The sequence below is a fragment of the Diadema antillarum genome, unplaced genomic scaffold (assembly GCF_040938485.1).
Source record: "Diadema antillarum isolate AM-2024a unplaced genomic scaffold, OU_Dant_1.0 scf00000151, whole genome shotgun sequence".
NCBI lineage: Eukaryota > Metazoa > Echinodermata > Echinoidea > Diadematoida > Diadematidae > Diadema > Diadema antillarum.
In genome coordinates, this window is record NW_027271040.1 from 183,577 (window position 1) to 198,242 (window position 14,666).

The 14,666-nt window shown below is 41.1% G+C and overlaps 1 protein-coding gene across 1 annotated transcript; it reads right to left on the reverse strand.

The window, feature by feature from the left end:
- Positions 1–436: 436 nt before the first annotated feature.
- Positions 437–13,124, reverse strand: LOC139721810 (putative RNA polymerase II subunit B1 CTD phosphatase RPAP2). The gene is made up of 7 exons (XM_071633134.1): positions 12,986–13,124; positions 9,914–10,028; positions 8,352–8,516; positions 7,085–7,173; positions 4,426–5,569; positions 2,912–3,015; positions 437–590 (listed from the first exon to the last, which is right to left on the reverse strand). Exons 1-7 carry the CDS (start codon positions 13,051–13,053, stop codon positions 437–439), a joined length of 1,839 nt encoding a protein of 612 aa, XP_071489235.1. The 5' UTR covers positions 13,054–13,124.
- Positions 13,125–14,666: the final 1,542 nt, after the last annotated feature.

Sequence of the window (14,666 nt, forward strand, 5' to 3'; positions counted from 1 at the left end):
CCATATCACCGCCTCTGCCCCCAAAGTAGCTGGATTACAGGCGCATATGACAATGCCTGGCCACACTTTGTACTCAAAGATAAAAAATAAATGAATCAAGATCATTTGGTGCAGGGCCGGCAGAACCAGGGGGGCTGGGAGGGCTCGAGCCCCCCCACCCCCCAACCCCACTTTTTTTGCACCAGACAAAGGAATACATAAGGTGTCACTACTTTGGGCCCCTCAAACCTTGAAGTGTGAGCACGGTAAGGCTTTGTCTTTGCGCTGAAGACCTTTTTTTTTTTAGCTTGTTCACTGATGAAACCTGGAATTGGCACCAGAAGTCTGAAGTGCCCCCCCCCCCCCCCAACTTTTTAAAACATGGTGCCGGCCATGTGGTGAGTGACCTCTGAGCATTGAATAAATATGATTTTGTTCTTTCTCTATTCTTTTGTACTCACAGATGCAGAAGAACCAGGGCCAGAAGTGTCCATCCGACCGGTTTGAAGAGGATGTTGCCGCTGCCAAGATGGAAGGTGCTCACCAAGTCGATCACCGTGGGGTTGACGTCACGCAACGACAACTGTAGCGGAACCACTACACCCGGAAGACTGAGTGGGGTGCAAATCAGAAACCAGAGGGGTGCCATAGAAACAGACGTCTCTATAAATGCTTCTTGACTTCATGAACAATTTGCACCATGACACCATGTCCATCTCTGGACTACTTAACACACTGGTCCTGCTTCGGGGCCCAATCATGCCATAGCACAATGTTTGCAAAAACGAAATGGCCAGATAAAACTTTTCATTTTGATCAGATTTTTGAGAGAGCAGGTTCTCAGCTTTAAAATGATGTCCCTAGCCTGAAGAGCTTTGAGAAGTGTCTAGATATTCACTGATAAACTCTCTGTGAGTAGATCAAAGAAAAAGGGGCTTAAAATTCAATAGCAACTGCCATGAAGTGATTCATGGATTATATCAGAGACTGAAATACGTATTACACACAACTGCTGGAAATTTAATCAAATATGTTTTGTTTTTGTTTGTTTTTTCATGCAATCATTAATGTACCTCATGAACCAAAAAACAGAGAAAACTTGATGTTAACACCTCTGGGTGGAGAAGAAGTGTACAACACACTATCTTTTTCTCATTTTCCATCAAAACCTCAAACTTAGAAAGAGGATTCCACTTTCGGAAAAATACACATTCTAAAAATGATCGCTACTGACTGGAAGTGGAAGTGTTTGGTTTAATGAGGCATTGTCATGGTGACCAACATAGCTCCCTTCATCTCAGGAGTAAAAGGATTTATATCCCACATAAGTATGTTTGATCAATGGGATTACTTAATTTGGAACATGTGACCGAGAGATAATCTTCTCCCAACATCCATGCTGTGAGACTATCACATATGTGATAGTCTTTTTCGTCAGCACGCTTTTACATACCTGCGATTGGAATCGATAAAGGTATCGCTCGCATGTATCAGCCACGCAGGTAGCTAGCAAGTTCTAGTGGCACACATCCGTGCACAGCGCACAATTATCGATTCATCAGTATCACCCATTATCGCTTTCATAGCTGTAACATTACTCTCATTTATTTGACTGCCGACGTGACGCGGACCGTGGTTTTACGGTAGGCCTACAACTACCTGTGTTGTAAACATTCAGCACGTGTGTAAAATAAAAATCTGCGTGGTTGATGGAATAGGGCCTACATTTTTATCAAATCTAAAGTTTGTTAATCAATGTGGGATATAAAGCAAATAATCATCTCCTATTTCTCGGGCAATGGATACAATCTAACAACGCCCTCACAGCCGATGATTACTAAATTTTGCTTGATATCATCTTGGGTGTGGGAGCCCTATATAAAGATGTCTTAACCCAGCCAATGCCAGCTGGCATGGAAGGTAAGATATAGTGGCTTCAAATGGTGCAATGTCAATGCATGGCATGTCCAAAGTGTTAAGTCTATGGTGGAAGAGAACTCAGTACTAGTCATTGGGTGCGTTCGAGCACTCTAAAGCGAACCAAAGCGAACTGAACCAAAGCGTACCGTACCGAACTGTGCCAGATTTGAAGCGTTCGAGCGCTCTGTCGAGAAAGCGTACCTCACGAGTTATTCTAGAAAAGGTCACGCATTTTGTAGCAAGAGTGTCATCCATCTGGCGCTTGAACCACTTACAGCTGTCCCGAACAAAGAGAAAGATGTCTTTGCATTGTGACGTATGCGCATGATACGCCCATGTTTTACAGCGAACTTTTGGTACGCTTTGGTACGCTTTTGGAGCACATCGGGAAGTGGTCCACTTTTGGCTCGGTACAGTACGGTACGGTACACTTTAGGAGCGTTCGAGCGCTCCTCTGGTGGGGGGACGGTAAGGTACAGTTCGCTTTAGGAGAGCGCTTGAACGCACCCACTGACAACTCCACAGCCTCAACATTCTTCATTTGACAGTTTTGCATTTTTCTACGAGGAAGACCATGTGGAGTCAGTGCTAACGCTCAGTGAAAGTTTGAAGAAACCATGTAAGAGGAATTTTGCACAAGTTTAATTTCCCAAGACATATGAAAGTGCACTTGGTCTAGCTCACGAAAAGGGCATGGAAAATGACACTTGCCTGACATATATCAGTAACAGGGCAAGGGAATGCTTATATTTTGTGATATAACTAAAGTTAGTGTGAAATTCCTTTCCATATTTTTCTTTCAATATCATTCCACCATTGTGACATATTGCACTTGTTGTAGAGTTGCAATGTAGAGAAGGCAGTACATGTAATTTCTCCAAAAATTTATAAATCAATTAGCTTTGCACATATCACCTGATTTTTTTTTTATACTTTCACTAAGTGTTTCACTAATCTTTCTGCATCCCCTGAATACACCTTCATCAATCTAATCATATTAAATCATGCTTACACTTTCCCCAATCTTTCCAGGAAAATCCGGCGTCTGACTTTCATCTGTTGATGGGAATCCACCGGGGGAAGACCAAGGGTACGACTGACCGGCTCTGGGACTTGCTGGATGGAAAAGACCATATCCATATCCATGTGGCTTTTAAAGTTAAGAAAGTTCAATTCCAAGGGAGCATATGGAAATCAAATAATATTTTTTCAAAGTAGAAAAGCCAGAATAGTTTGAAGCATTATTTTCCAGGACAAAAGGGCTATATTAAAGTTCAAATACCACGAATCATTGACCAAAGTATTCATTGAGTCATTATGTGTTTTTTTCGTGCAATGGATACATGATACTTAAATATCCACTTGTTGTACTTGTTTAACCCTATGTAGGCCAGGCTATTTTGGCAGTATGATAGAGCCGGGGAGCCTTAAAAGAAAAAAGTCATGAAACATCATGGCAGTAACTTTTTGCGATGGCGATACATTGCGCGGAATGTCAAGGGGGGGGGGGGGGGGGCTTTCCTTTCCAATGTCGCTTTTGCTAACCTGCCCCAAAACCAAAACTATCATCTAATATGTCTTCATGTACCTTACTGTTTGGCTACAACATAAAAGGAAACCAAAATCCAATACGGATGTGGATTGGATAATCAATTCAAAAGTTATGAATAATTACAATTTTGGTGCTGTCACCACGGGATAAGAAGACTACTACAGCTTATAACATCATTATGGATGCCAACATAAAGAAAAAACATGGAGAATTCCACAAAATTAAATTTTTCATGAGAAGTGCACATTTCATCAACTTGTTACTGACATATGTTTAGGGTAATATCATTCCCCTTGCTTTCTGAAGACGGTATACTCAAGGACCCTTTCATTATGCTAGAAAAGTAAATATATGTTGAAATTTCTTTAGATTTTCTTTATATTGTTATCTGTAATACCATCACGAACAGTGTTAGTTTCCTTATCCTGCAATAATGGCACCAAACCTTTAAAAATTCATAACTTTTCAGTCAATTATCTGAATTTTCTCATATTTTCACCGATCTGTTCTACTTATATTGCTTCTTTCACTCAATCCACATTTGGATTTTGGTTTCCTTTAAAGGTCCTGTTTACCTTTGGGAGCAGTGATTTTAAAAAATTTTCAAGATATCACATTTGATGCATATGTGTAGGTCTGTTGCATCACAAAACATCCTACCATATAACATTTTCGCAATAAAGCCTAAAATATAAGGAGATATCAGTATTTTTCTTATTAAAACATAATTGAAGATGGTTTAGACTGGCAACATTTTTATTATAACTATTGTTCATATTTTGTCTATTTAACAATACTTGATATTGATTATATGGATTCAAATTTTTACAGAGGTTGTTTCTATCCCAAACTAACATTTTGGAACTATTTTAAAGCACTAATGCTGGGTTTTTGTTTCATCTGCAAATGGTAAATTATTCCTTTAACAACAAACACTGCAGCTTGACTTGGGATTGTTCTTTTTCATACTGTACCTCTTTAACATCAGTGTCCGTCGTCTTGGATGCAGAAGGAGCAGCTACCTCCCGCCCCATGAAGAACTCTTGCACCTTGATCGAGAACTGTTCCGTTTCTCGTCGCAGCTTTTCTATTTCTGGCACTGGCTTGGAAACGGGCATCATACCTCCTTTAAGCTCCTCCTCCTCTTCCTCCTCCTCCTCATGTTCCATCTCAATCCTCTTCTCCACCTCATTTTCAAAATCCCTCAGAGCATCCTCAGCTCGCTCTCCAATCGATCGAACAGCTTGTGGAGGGATGGTATTGCTGGGGTTATCACTCCCAAAAATGCTACTGTCTTCGGGGATGCCTTCTTTCTTTGGTGTTGTCATGTTTTCACCATACAGGTGTTTCATCGTTGCAGCAGTCTTCCACTCCGACAGGCACTGCTGAATGTGCCTCAGGATTGCCAGATAAGGGTTAATCCTTGCATTGCTCTTTACTTTGCTCCCTGGCCTTTGCTTCTTCCTCTTCTTCATCTTCTTTTCGCGTCCTGATGGCAACGGAGTGCAGCCCTCCGAAGATACCCCATCCTTAAATGAGCTTCCATCTTCACGTCTGCCTCTAGCACTAACAGGTTGAGATGAGTCAGTATCTGTCTTTCCAATACTTGCATCACTAGCTGGACAGTCCCGTTTGATGCTGGATTGGACTGCATCACTCTGGTTTGAAGTGGATGGAGCCGGTGCTTCATTCCTGTTGGCAACAACACAGGAATCCTCAGAGACGACAACACCACGGCCAGGTGCTGCCGACACATCATCGGCAGCACCACACCCAACATTGGATGACTGGCTCGCCATGGTAACAGCAGCCTGCTCCTGTCTAGTTGCTGCAGCAATTTTCTCAAGTTTTGCTTGCAGTCCCATCCCCCTATCCTTTTCATGCTGCAATGTCAAACTCAGTGTGGACATCTCGTCTTCCACGGGCATCTCCTGGTTCTCCGTGGACCCAATCTCATCCTCTTCATCACTGCCGTTGCCGGGCGGCCCCGTCTCCGGGACGTGCTCCACCTCTTCCTCCCTGATCTGGATCTTCATCTTCACCTCATCCTGGGATCTGAGGGAGGAAGGAGCCACCGAATTCTCCTCATCTTCTCTCAGGAACTTGATTGGCGGCATGCTGCAAGAACGACAAGAACTCAGAGTGCTTATCATACATGCAAGCCATGGTCATACCGGTAAAATTTCTCAAAAGTTCAAGTTCTCACAGTTTTGTCAGTGTCACTGCAAACTTCCTAAAAACTTTTGCAAAACTTATCGCCAAAACTAGGGGAACTTCCTGAACTCCTGTAAATTTCTTAAAAGTTTCTTGTATGCAGTGCCTGCAAAGAGTGTGCTCATTGGGATGCATGTGTGTGCATTGTTCGTTTATACAGAGCAATCATTAGCTGTCAGGCGACTTGCTTTCTTCTTTTGCTACGTGACCCAAACTTGGAGAATTTCAAGAACTTCAAGAAGTTTGGCCATTGATGTAATGGACAAGCAAACTTCCAAAACTGTTCTGAAAGTTGAACTTGACGCAGTTTCTCCGGGGTGACTGCGACTGCAGTCTCATTTAAAACAACTAACTTCCTAAACCACATACGATCGAGTTTTAAGTGTGTCAGGTGAATGTCCGCCCTTATGCTCTTGAAGGTAGTCTGGTCCATTGAGTAGTAATTATTGCTGATCAACTGGCCTACAAATGTCATAGATCAGACATGATACCTACCTCCAAAATTGTACAGGGAATATATGCTCTCCAGTCAACTGACTTCTTTGACTTTTCAACTGGCAGCTTAACAAGAGGATATCGATTTAAGATATTGAAGAAGCATGTCAATACAAAGTTGAGGCAATCCTCTCTTTCTCAAGAGTGATATCGGAATGGAACAGTCTACCTTGTATGTAGTAGAAAGCGCTTCAATCAACACATTCAAAACAAATATAAAAAGATTTTGGGCAAGATCCGGAAAGATAGATAACTATAACCCTGATTAAGTTTTCAAATGTCCATGTACCCCAGCTGCACAAAGCCTATCGCACAGAAATTAATTATCTTTATTGGCGCAGAGGGGCAAATATGTTTGGTATTATAACTTTAAGCCCACTTTCAAGGTATGATTTCCAAGGTATGTTACGGCCATTTCATCGGCAGGAGACCCCAAGGAAAGCAAATATGTCAATCAAATGAACATTTCTTTTCTCCCCACATTCTGCATATGTTGCCAAGTCGTGGCCAAATTATACAGATCACATAAGAAACCAAAAGTATACTTCCAAAAGCAACAGGCAAGTGGTGTATTTCAGGCATTGTACTCAAATGAAATAGGCTAATTTAAAAAACTTCGCCATTCCTTGGTGCTGAATCAGAAAGCACTTTGTTCATGCAGACATACATTGTATATATGGTACAGACATCCTAACCTTTCTGACTGATAAATAAGGATGATTTGGCTCAAAAGTAGGAGAGAAAGAGCAGTTCCCATATATTGTGTAGTAAAATCATCAAGAAAGACAGGAAACCCTTATTGAAAAAAGAGCTGGGAATGGTCAAAATTCAGATTCTTTCCTCCACAGTCAAAATGGTTGAGAGGTCTGTATAAGTTATACCAAGCAGTCCCCAGTCAATAGTCCAAGTATTAATATTCATCACCTTTTGTGATCTCTTGTCCAAAGTGGCTCATCAGTGAGTTGTTCCTGGTAGTATTTGAATGCCTTGTAACAGAATTGTCGACAGAAATTCTGATTTAAAAAAAAAAGGGAAAGAACAAGAAAACAGGTGAGAAATGCACTGTTATAAACATACATCTAGATAAAAGTGTGGGTTTTTTTTAAAATATCAAGTCAGTTCCCAATACTGTATGGAAGCTGTTATTTTTGCAAATATGAGATTACTGACATTTTTGCAAGATGCTGTTTTTACGAATTGACACCGAGGCTATCGTAAGTGTACTATTATCCTAGTGCATCGCAACATTTTCATATGTTAACAAATTCACAGTCCAACAGTGATTTGTGAAATTTCTGAAAATTAAACCCTTGCAAAAGATAACAGCTTATGAAGTAAAACTGCAAATGCTGGTATTGATAATGCAAAAGAATACAAGAAGAAAACAACTTTTGGTATTTTAGCAGACTGCACTGCTGAAATTATACCTAATTCGATACTGAAATGTTTCGATTGTGTCCATCTCCGAAGCTGCAAGTAAGGCCGGCAGGAAACTGGAAAATCTGATTGTATCATTTTGTGCCTTGTCAAAATAAGCAAAAAATTATTTGATTGTGCAAGTGTATCATTTTGTGCCAAGTAAAATATGCACAACAGCACAGTACAGATAATATGTCAGATTGATTGATCTGTACATGAATGCTGTAATTACCTCTGCCAAGGGAGGAGGTTATGTTTTCATTACCGTTGGTTTGTTTGTTTGTTTGTTTGTTTGTTTGTTTGTCTGTGCGCAAAATAACTCAAAAATTTGTGCACGGATTTTAGATGAAACTTGCAGGAAAGGTCGAGAATGGCACAAGAAACAGATGACTTTGTTTTGGTAGTGATTCGAAAATTTTTATGGATTTTATCAAGGATTTTTAATATTTTGGTAGGTAGGGTCAATGAACGTGGGAGTTCAAGCTGCACATTTTTGAGGTTTTTATACGTGCACTAAAGTGCATTCTCTAGTTTCTGTTAGGGCAAGGCGCGCTGCACAGCTTAGGTTTATGACGTAACAAAGGCTTCTATATTGGGAAATTGCATACTAGTACATATGGGTGGAATTCACTGATCTCTGTGGAAGAGCACTATCCTCGGTGGAAATGAAGTAGCTGCTTGGCGGAGGTCTGCACTCTCAGAGTGCTTAAATTCTAGTTGTTCATATTATGGCACAAAAACAAAAACACAAACATGCACCACTGGACCGTACCTTCCTCTCCGAGATGTCATAGACTTTCTTGCTCTTTAGCGAGATGTGGTACTGCTGGCGAGGAATGGTCGTGAGCTTCCGGGAGCAGAGGGGATAACCGCACATCTTCTCGATCGCCCTCTCCACGGCGACATCCTCAAACTGTTTCCTGGTGATGTAGTTGCCCTGACGGAGGGAAAGAAGTTTGCCATGATTAGAGATCTTCTCTTCAGAGGATGAGCGAAGTTTCCTTTGCAGATCTTCCTAATATGCCGTTTACTACATAACCCTCCACAGACTTACAAATCTTCAGAATCAAATAGCCAATTACTATTCATAATGAACAGTTTACCTTGCATTATATGCCCCGTGTAAGACTGTTGTACTATCAAACCTCATATTGAAGATATGATTCTGGCAAGCTATGCAACTAATATGTATCCCAGACATAGATATCATACTGGGTAATGATTTCACGAACATGCTGTTAAGAATCTTAATTGAGTAAGTCATGAATTTTATTGCGACAGGCAGAATATACTGGCAAGTTAGAATCATTCAAGATCATTCAAAGTCAAAATCATCTCCTAATTGATAAAAAACAAAACAAAAATAAACTATCATCCTGCTATAAGGACATTCTGTGATAATGCTTAAATGATAGTGATAAATATGACTACACATACAGTAGTCATAGACCCTGTTTACAGTGCGAGGCTCGGCCCAGCCCCGCTTCAGTGTAAACATGCAAAAGGCCAAATGCAGGGCCAAAATTGGCCTCACATTTGGCCTCGCTCTGGAGGTGGTCTCGGCCGCGGCCGAGCCACGGCTGAGCCCGGCCTTTTCTCAGTGTAAACGCAAACTGGGCCAAATGCGTGGCCAATTTTAGTCTGGCTTCCAAACCCTCTGCCCGTACTATTTCGCTATTCAGGATATTAACCCCCTCAACGTCGAAAGCTAGTATAGTTTAAGGTGGTTTTGTCCTGCAAAGGATTTTTCCTTCGGCAAAGGCCTTTGCTCGAACGGCAACTTTGTCGCCATGGAATCCAGTTGGCAAAGGGTCTGAAAACCAGACTATACCAAATTGCGTTTGTTTACAAGCAGAGCACCACTACGACAAAATATTGAAAGGTTTGAATTAAAAGCACGGCCGAGCCCAGCAGTGTAAACGGACAAATTGCGGGGCTCATGAGGCTGGGCTTGGCTGCGGCTCGGCCCAGCCCCGCACTGTAAATGGGGTCATATATCCCACACCAACTTACAAAACAAAGATAATGATCCTATAGTTTCAAAACCTACAATACCTTGAATGGCATTGCTGTGAGGGTATCAATAAGGGCGGTTCAAGTATTTCATTGTAAAAATTTGGCTAGTATGACACTCACTTGGTGGTGAAATACATTTTCTTACTGACAATGTTCTTGCTTCTGAGTTGAAAGTTAGGACACCCAATACGACTTGACTTTGATAGCTAATACAGGTCACAAGTCTTTGGTGGGAAAAAGAGTAAACAAACAAGTAAAATCAGTAACAAATTTTGTTTGTTGATTGCTTTTTCTAGGGAGAAAGTCATTTCAACTCACGCAGTCTTCGAAGAAGGACTCAGAAATGGACTCCTCCAGAAGACGTTCAACAATTCTCAGAGCTGTCTTTTCAGATTCTGCTTTCCTCCTGGCTGCTGCTAGGACCTCTTCTTTCCTGAAAATGGGAGAAAAAAAAATACCAGAGCCTTCATCAAAATACACACCTGTTAACAAAAGAAAAAATAATATAAATTCTTTATGTAACACTAGTTCTAGAACTGGCTGGACTTCCAGTCATAGAATACATAGCAAGGACAAGATTAAGAGTCAATCACATCAATCAAAGAGGTATAAGGGAAAAGTCTAGTCCTACAGTAGCTGCAGGGCTTTGTAATTCTTCTTAAAAACAAAAACTGCAGGGACCTCTTGTTTTTATTTTAGCTTTCTGACAGAGAATGAATAAATTCTACATAATGCACTATTCTTGAAGAAGTATCTATTATTGCCTTAAAGACAGAGGTCTTTAAGGCAATTCTTTAAATAATGGTACTAGCATTTGAAACAAAAGTCGGAAATAAGATTTCGATCATGCACAAGACCGATGACAAGTTATCTGGCATCTCCAGTCCTGAAATTCTCTACGAATAATCACTACCAAAATTGAACCATCTGTTCCTTGTGTCATTCTAAACCTGAGGAAGAAGTTGATAGAAACAGAAGGACAAGGACAACCAACTGAGAAGGGATAAGAGGGAAGACAAATAGAAGATGAAAGCAGAGGTCAACTGGATGAGCTTTGCATCAAATATCACCCACAAGTGACCCGGGATATCCACTTCCTCTGTGTGGTGTACAGACTTGTTGCAAGAACCACCACCACCACCACCACCACAGTCCATACCAAGCCAGTGGCAGTGACACTGACAGTGACAGTTTTTATAGTCTAGTATCTACGGATTTGCAGTGAGTGTGGAAAAATGATCAAATTACATATGAGCCATGTAAGTTTCCTCTCACAATTTCACATAGAGTAACTGCGTCAGTAAGCGGCCGTGCAGCCGTTCGCGGCAGGTACAACATGTATACACGGTAATATACAGCTGAACACAGCATTGCACTGTTACATGCACACTACACATATACTAACACACTAGCAATCAACAAAAACCAACCGATAAAATGGGCACGATCTCTGACGAAAGTGAAATTTTCTCACCTAAATGACAACATATCGCATCCAAAATGAAATTTTCGGTACTTCTTAACATAACAGTTAAGAAACAATGGTCCAAGAAACTGGATTTTTTGTCGTTTTCTCAATGTTCATGGATTTTGAAAACATATCCTCACGTAAAATAGAATTTTCGCGAGCCGATGTGGGCCGCCATTTTTTTCGGAAAGTGGATGTTACCATCGAAAAAAAATGAGAAAAACACGAGAAAGACATCAACAACACCGCCAGAATTGCGATCTTGTTTGCGGCCAATACATGTGCGCACGCTATTTTCACGTGCTTTCGGAATGGGAATTGGCGCTTACGCAATGTTCGCGAGACATGTGAAGGCGTTCAGCTAAAGATCGCGCGTATTGCATAGGGATTGTACATCGTGCCGCAAGCAGAAATACTACGTCGCATATCGCCCTTATCGGCGAAAATTGTGCCGGGTTTTGCCCTGGTAAATCATGAAAACTGCGTTGGTCAATGGTAAATTTCTTTCATGAAAACAATTGCGTTAATGAACAAGGAAGAGTAGAAATTACGCGGTGCGTAATATATGTCCCCGCCGGAAGTAGCATTTAGTAGCAAAATGTACAATATAGGTAAAAAGATGAAGGTCAAAGGTCAAAGAAGTCAAAGGTCAAAATTCTGTGTAGAAGTTTTGAAGCCCTCACCTAGTGCCATCACATAAAGCAAACGGAATCGAAATCGGGTTAGAAATGGCGAAGGAGTAGCATTTTGTAGCCAATGTACAATATAGGTAAAAAAATCAAGGTCAAAGGTCAAAGAAGTCAAAGGTCAAAATTCTGTGTAGAAGTTTTGAAGCCCTCACCTAGTGCCATCACATAAAGCAAACAGAATCAAAATCGGGTTAGAAATGGCGAAGGAGTAGCATTTTGTAGGCAATGTACAATATAGGTCAAAAATCAAGGTCAAAGGTCAAAGAAGTCAAAGGTCAAAATTCTGTGTAGAAGTTTTGAAGCCCTCACCTAGTGCCATCACTTTAAGCAAACGGAATTGAAATCGGGTTACAAATGGCGAAGGAGTAGCATTTTGTAGCAAAATGTACAATATAGGTCAAAAATCAAGGTCAAAGGTCAAAGAAGTCAAAGGTCAAAATTCTGTGTAGAAGTTTTGAAGCCCTCACCTAGTGCCATCATATAAAGCAAACGGAATCAAAATCGGGTTAGAAATGGCGAAGGAGTAGCATTTTGAAGCAAAATGTACAATATACATGTAGGTCAAAGGTCAAGGTCAAAGGTCACAATTGAAATTCTGTATAGAAGTTTCAAAGCTCCCATGTAGTGCTATCATATAAAGCAAACAGAATCAAAATCGGGTTAGAAATGGCGAAGGAGTAGCATTTTGAACATTTTGATCACACACGGACGCACACACGGACGGACACACGGACGCACGGACGCACGGACGCACGGACGCACGGACGCACGGACGCACGGACGGACACACACACGTACGGAGCCCGTTTCATAGTCCCCTGCTCGAACTCGTTCGGCGGGGACAATAATCTTGTCTATGATATATGAAATGGTTGAAAATAATTTGCCTGATTTGTTTACAAGTTGGAAAAACCGTTAACAATGCTTAAACTGCCGCAAACGGGATATTCTACTCTATTCATCTCACATATCTCACATCTCACATATTCCGAGGTGCATACTAACATTAACAGCAGCTACACTACCTTCAACGAAAGTATAATGACAATAGTTTACAGTCAATAGCCATAGACAGGTCTACACCACACCACACCACAGTTACACTTACTAACGTCATATCGAACACGTGGGACTGTACACTTTCATTTTCAATTCTAGAAATTCTTACACTCTTGCATTACCGGTACTACTTCCTAATTGAAAGTGAAACGATTGTTATAACACAGAACATACCTCTTTTCACTCCCTTTCGATTCAATGTTTTTAGTAGAGCTTTGTTTGCCTTTCTTTACGGTGGCCATCACGTCTTAGCAATCACGGTGGAGAAGTAAACATTCAAAATATTAACCATGCACGAATTCAATGGGCGCAGACATGTTGGATTTATTACATGACAAAAGATGGCGCTAGACCACTTTACGACTGTAGGTCTCTGGAGAGTGGATCGTATCTCTATTATCATCGGACGTTTTTTATTCGTCGCTCTGAATTCCTTATGGTACTCACAGGATGAAATTTCGGCCAACAATAGCACCAGTTATTCACAGAGTCTTAAAAATTACGAATTCGCAAAATCATGAAAATCATTCACTCCGATTTTTGGAAAATAGACTTAAAATATAGCCCTCTCCAAACACTGGCGTAGCCAGGGGGGGGGGGGGGCGATGGGGGCGATCGCCCCCCCCCCCCTAAGATTTGGACCGGGGATTTGGGAGGCGGGAAAAAAAAATGCGTGTATACTGTATGCATGCACATGAAGCGGGTCTCCATTGCAACCTTTCATCAAATAAGATTTTTTTTTTAATATTTCACCCAAAGTGTGCACCAGATCGTTGAATTTCAATTCAAAATATGCAAAATCTCTCGTGCAAACCCTCCCCCTCTGTGCCTCTTTCCCTAGCTTAGTACACTTTTTTTATTTTTTTAAAATTATGAATAATTCTGAGTGCACAAGACTTATCACTTATATTCCGAAAACTCAAGGTTCCCTCATGTATAAGGGGAATTTCCCCTTTTAATCGACCCTTTCCTCCCTCAGTCCCCGCCCCCCAATCATTTTGTGTGTGTGTGTGTGTGTGTGTGTGTGATTTCCCAAATGTTGATTCCATCAAATATGCATGGACGAGATATCTCAATTTCAACCTTAAAAAGGCAAAAGCTCCATCGGAAGGGAAGGGTGGAGATAACACTCGCCCATGCCTTCTCCCTGCTCGCCCGCCCCTTCCTCCCCCCCCCCCCCCCCCCCACCTTCCGCCATGCATAGAAGTAGACTGTGGCTATACCCAGATCGCTTTATTTCAATTCTAAAAACGCAAAAGCTCCGCGAGGGGGAGGAGGAATCCCCCTTCCTCTAAGCTCTACCTCACTAGACTTTATACATACACACAGATGGTGCACATTCGGAATAAGAGCTAAATTCCGTGATTTTATCACTTCGATGAAAAAGTATTGCACCAAAAATTTGCAACAGATCGCTGAATTTCAGGTCTGAAAATGCAAAATCACCTTCGATTATTTTAATGATACCATTTTATAGGCAAATTGTTCAATAATAATCTACACTAAAATGTACTGCAACTTTAAACAAGTGGGACTGTTTCAACTTGTTAAAACACGCAAAAACATGCATCAAATTGCACCATTTGCAACATCAAAATGCAAAACGTTCTCACCGTGGGAGGGGGGACACCCCCTCCCCTCCCCCTCGCTCGCTCCTCTCGCTCGGGTTCAGTCGCGTTCATGATATTTAGTGAAAAGAATTAATACAAGAAGTGTATTTAAATTATACCATTATATAGGCAAATTGTTCAATGATAATCTACATCAAAATATACTGCAACCTTAAACAAGTGGGACTGTTTCAACTCATTAAAACACGCAAAAACATGCATCAAATTGCACCATTTGCAACATC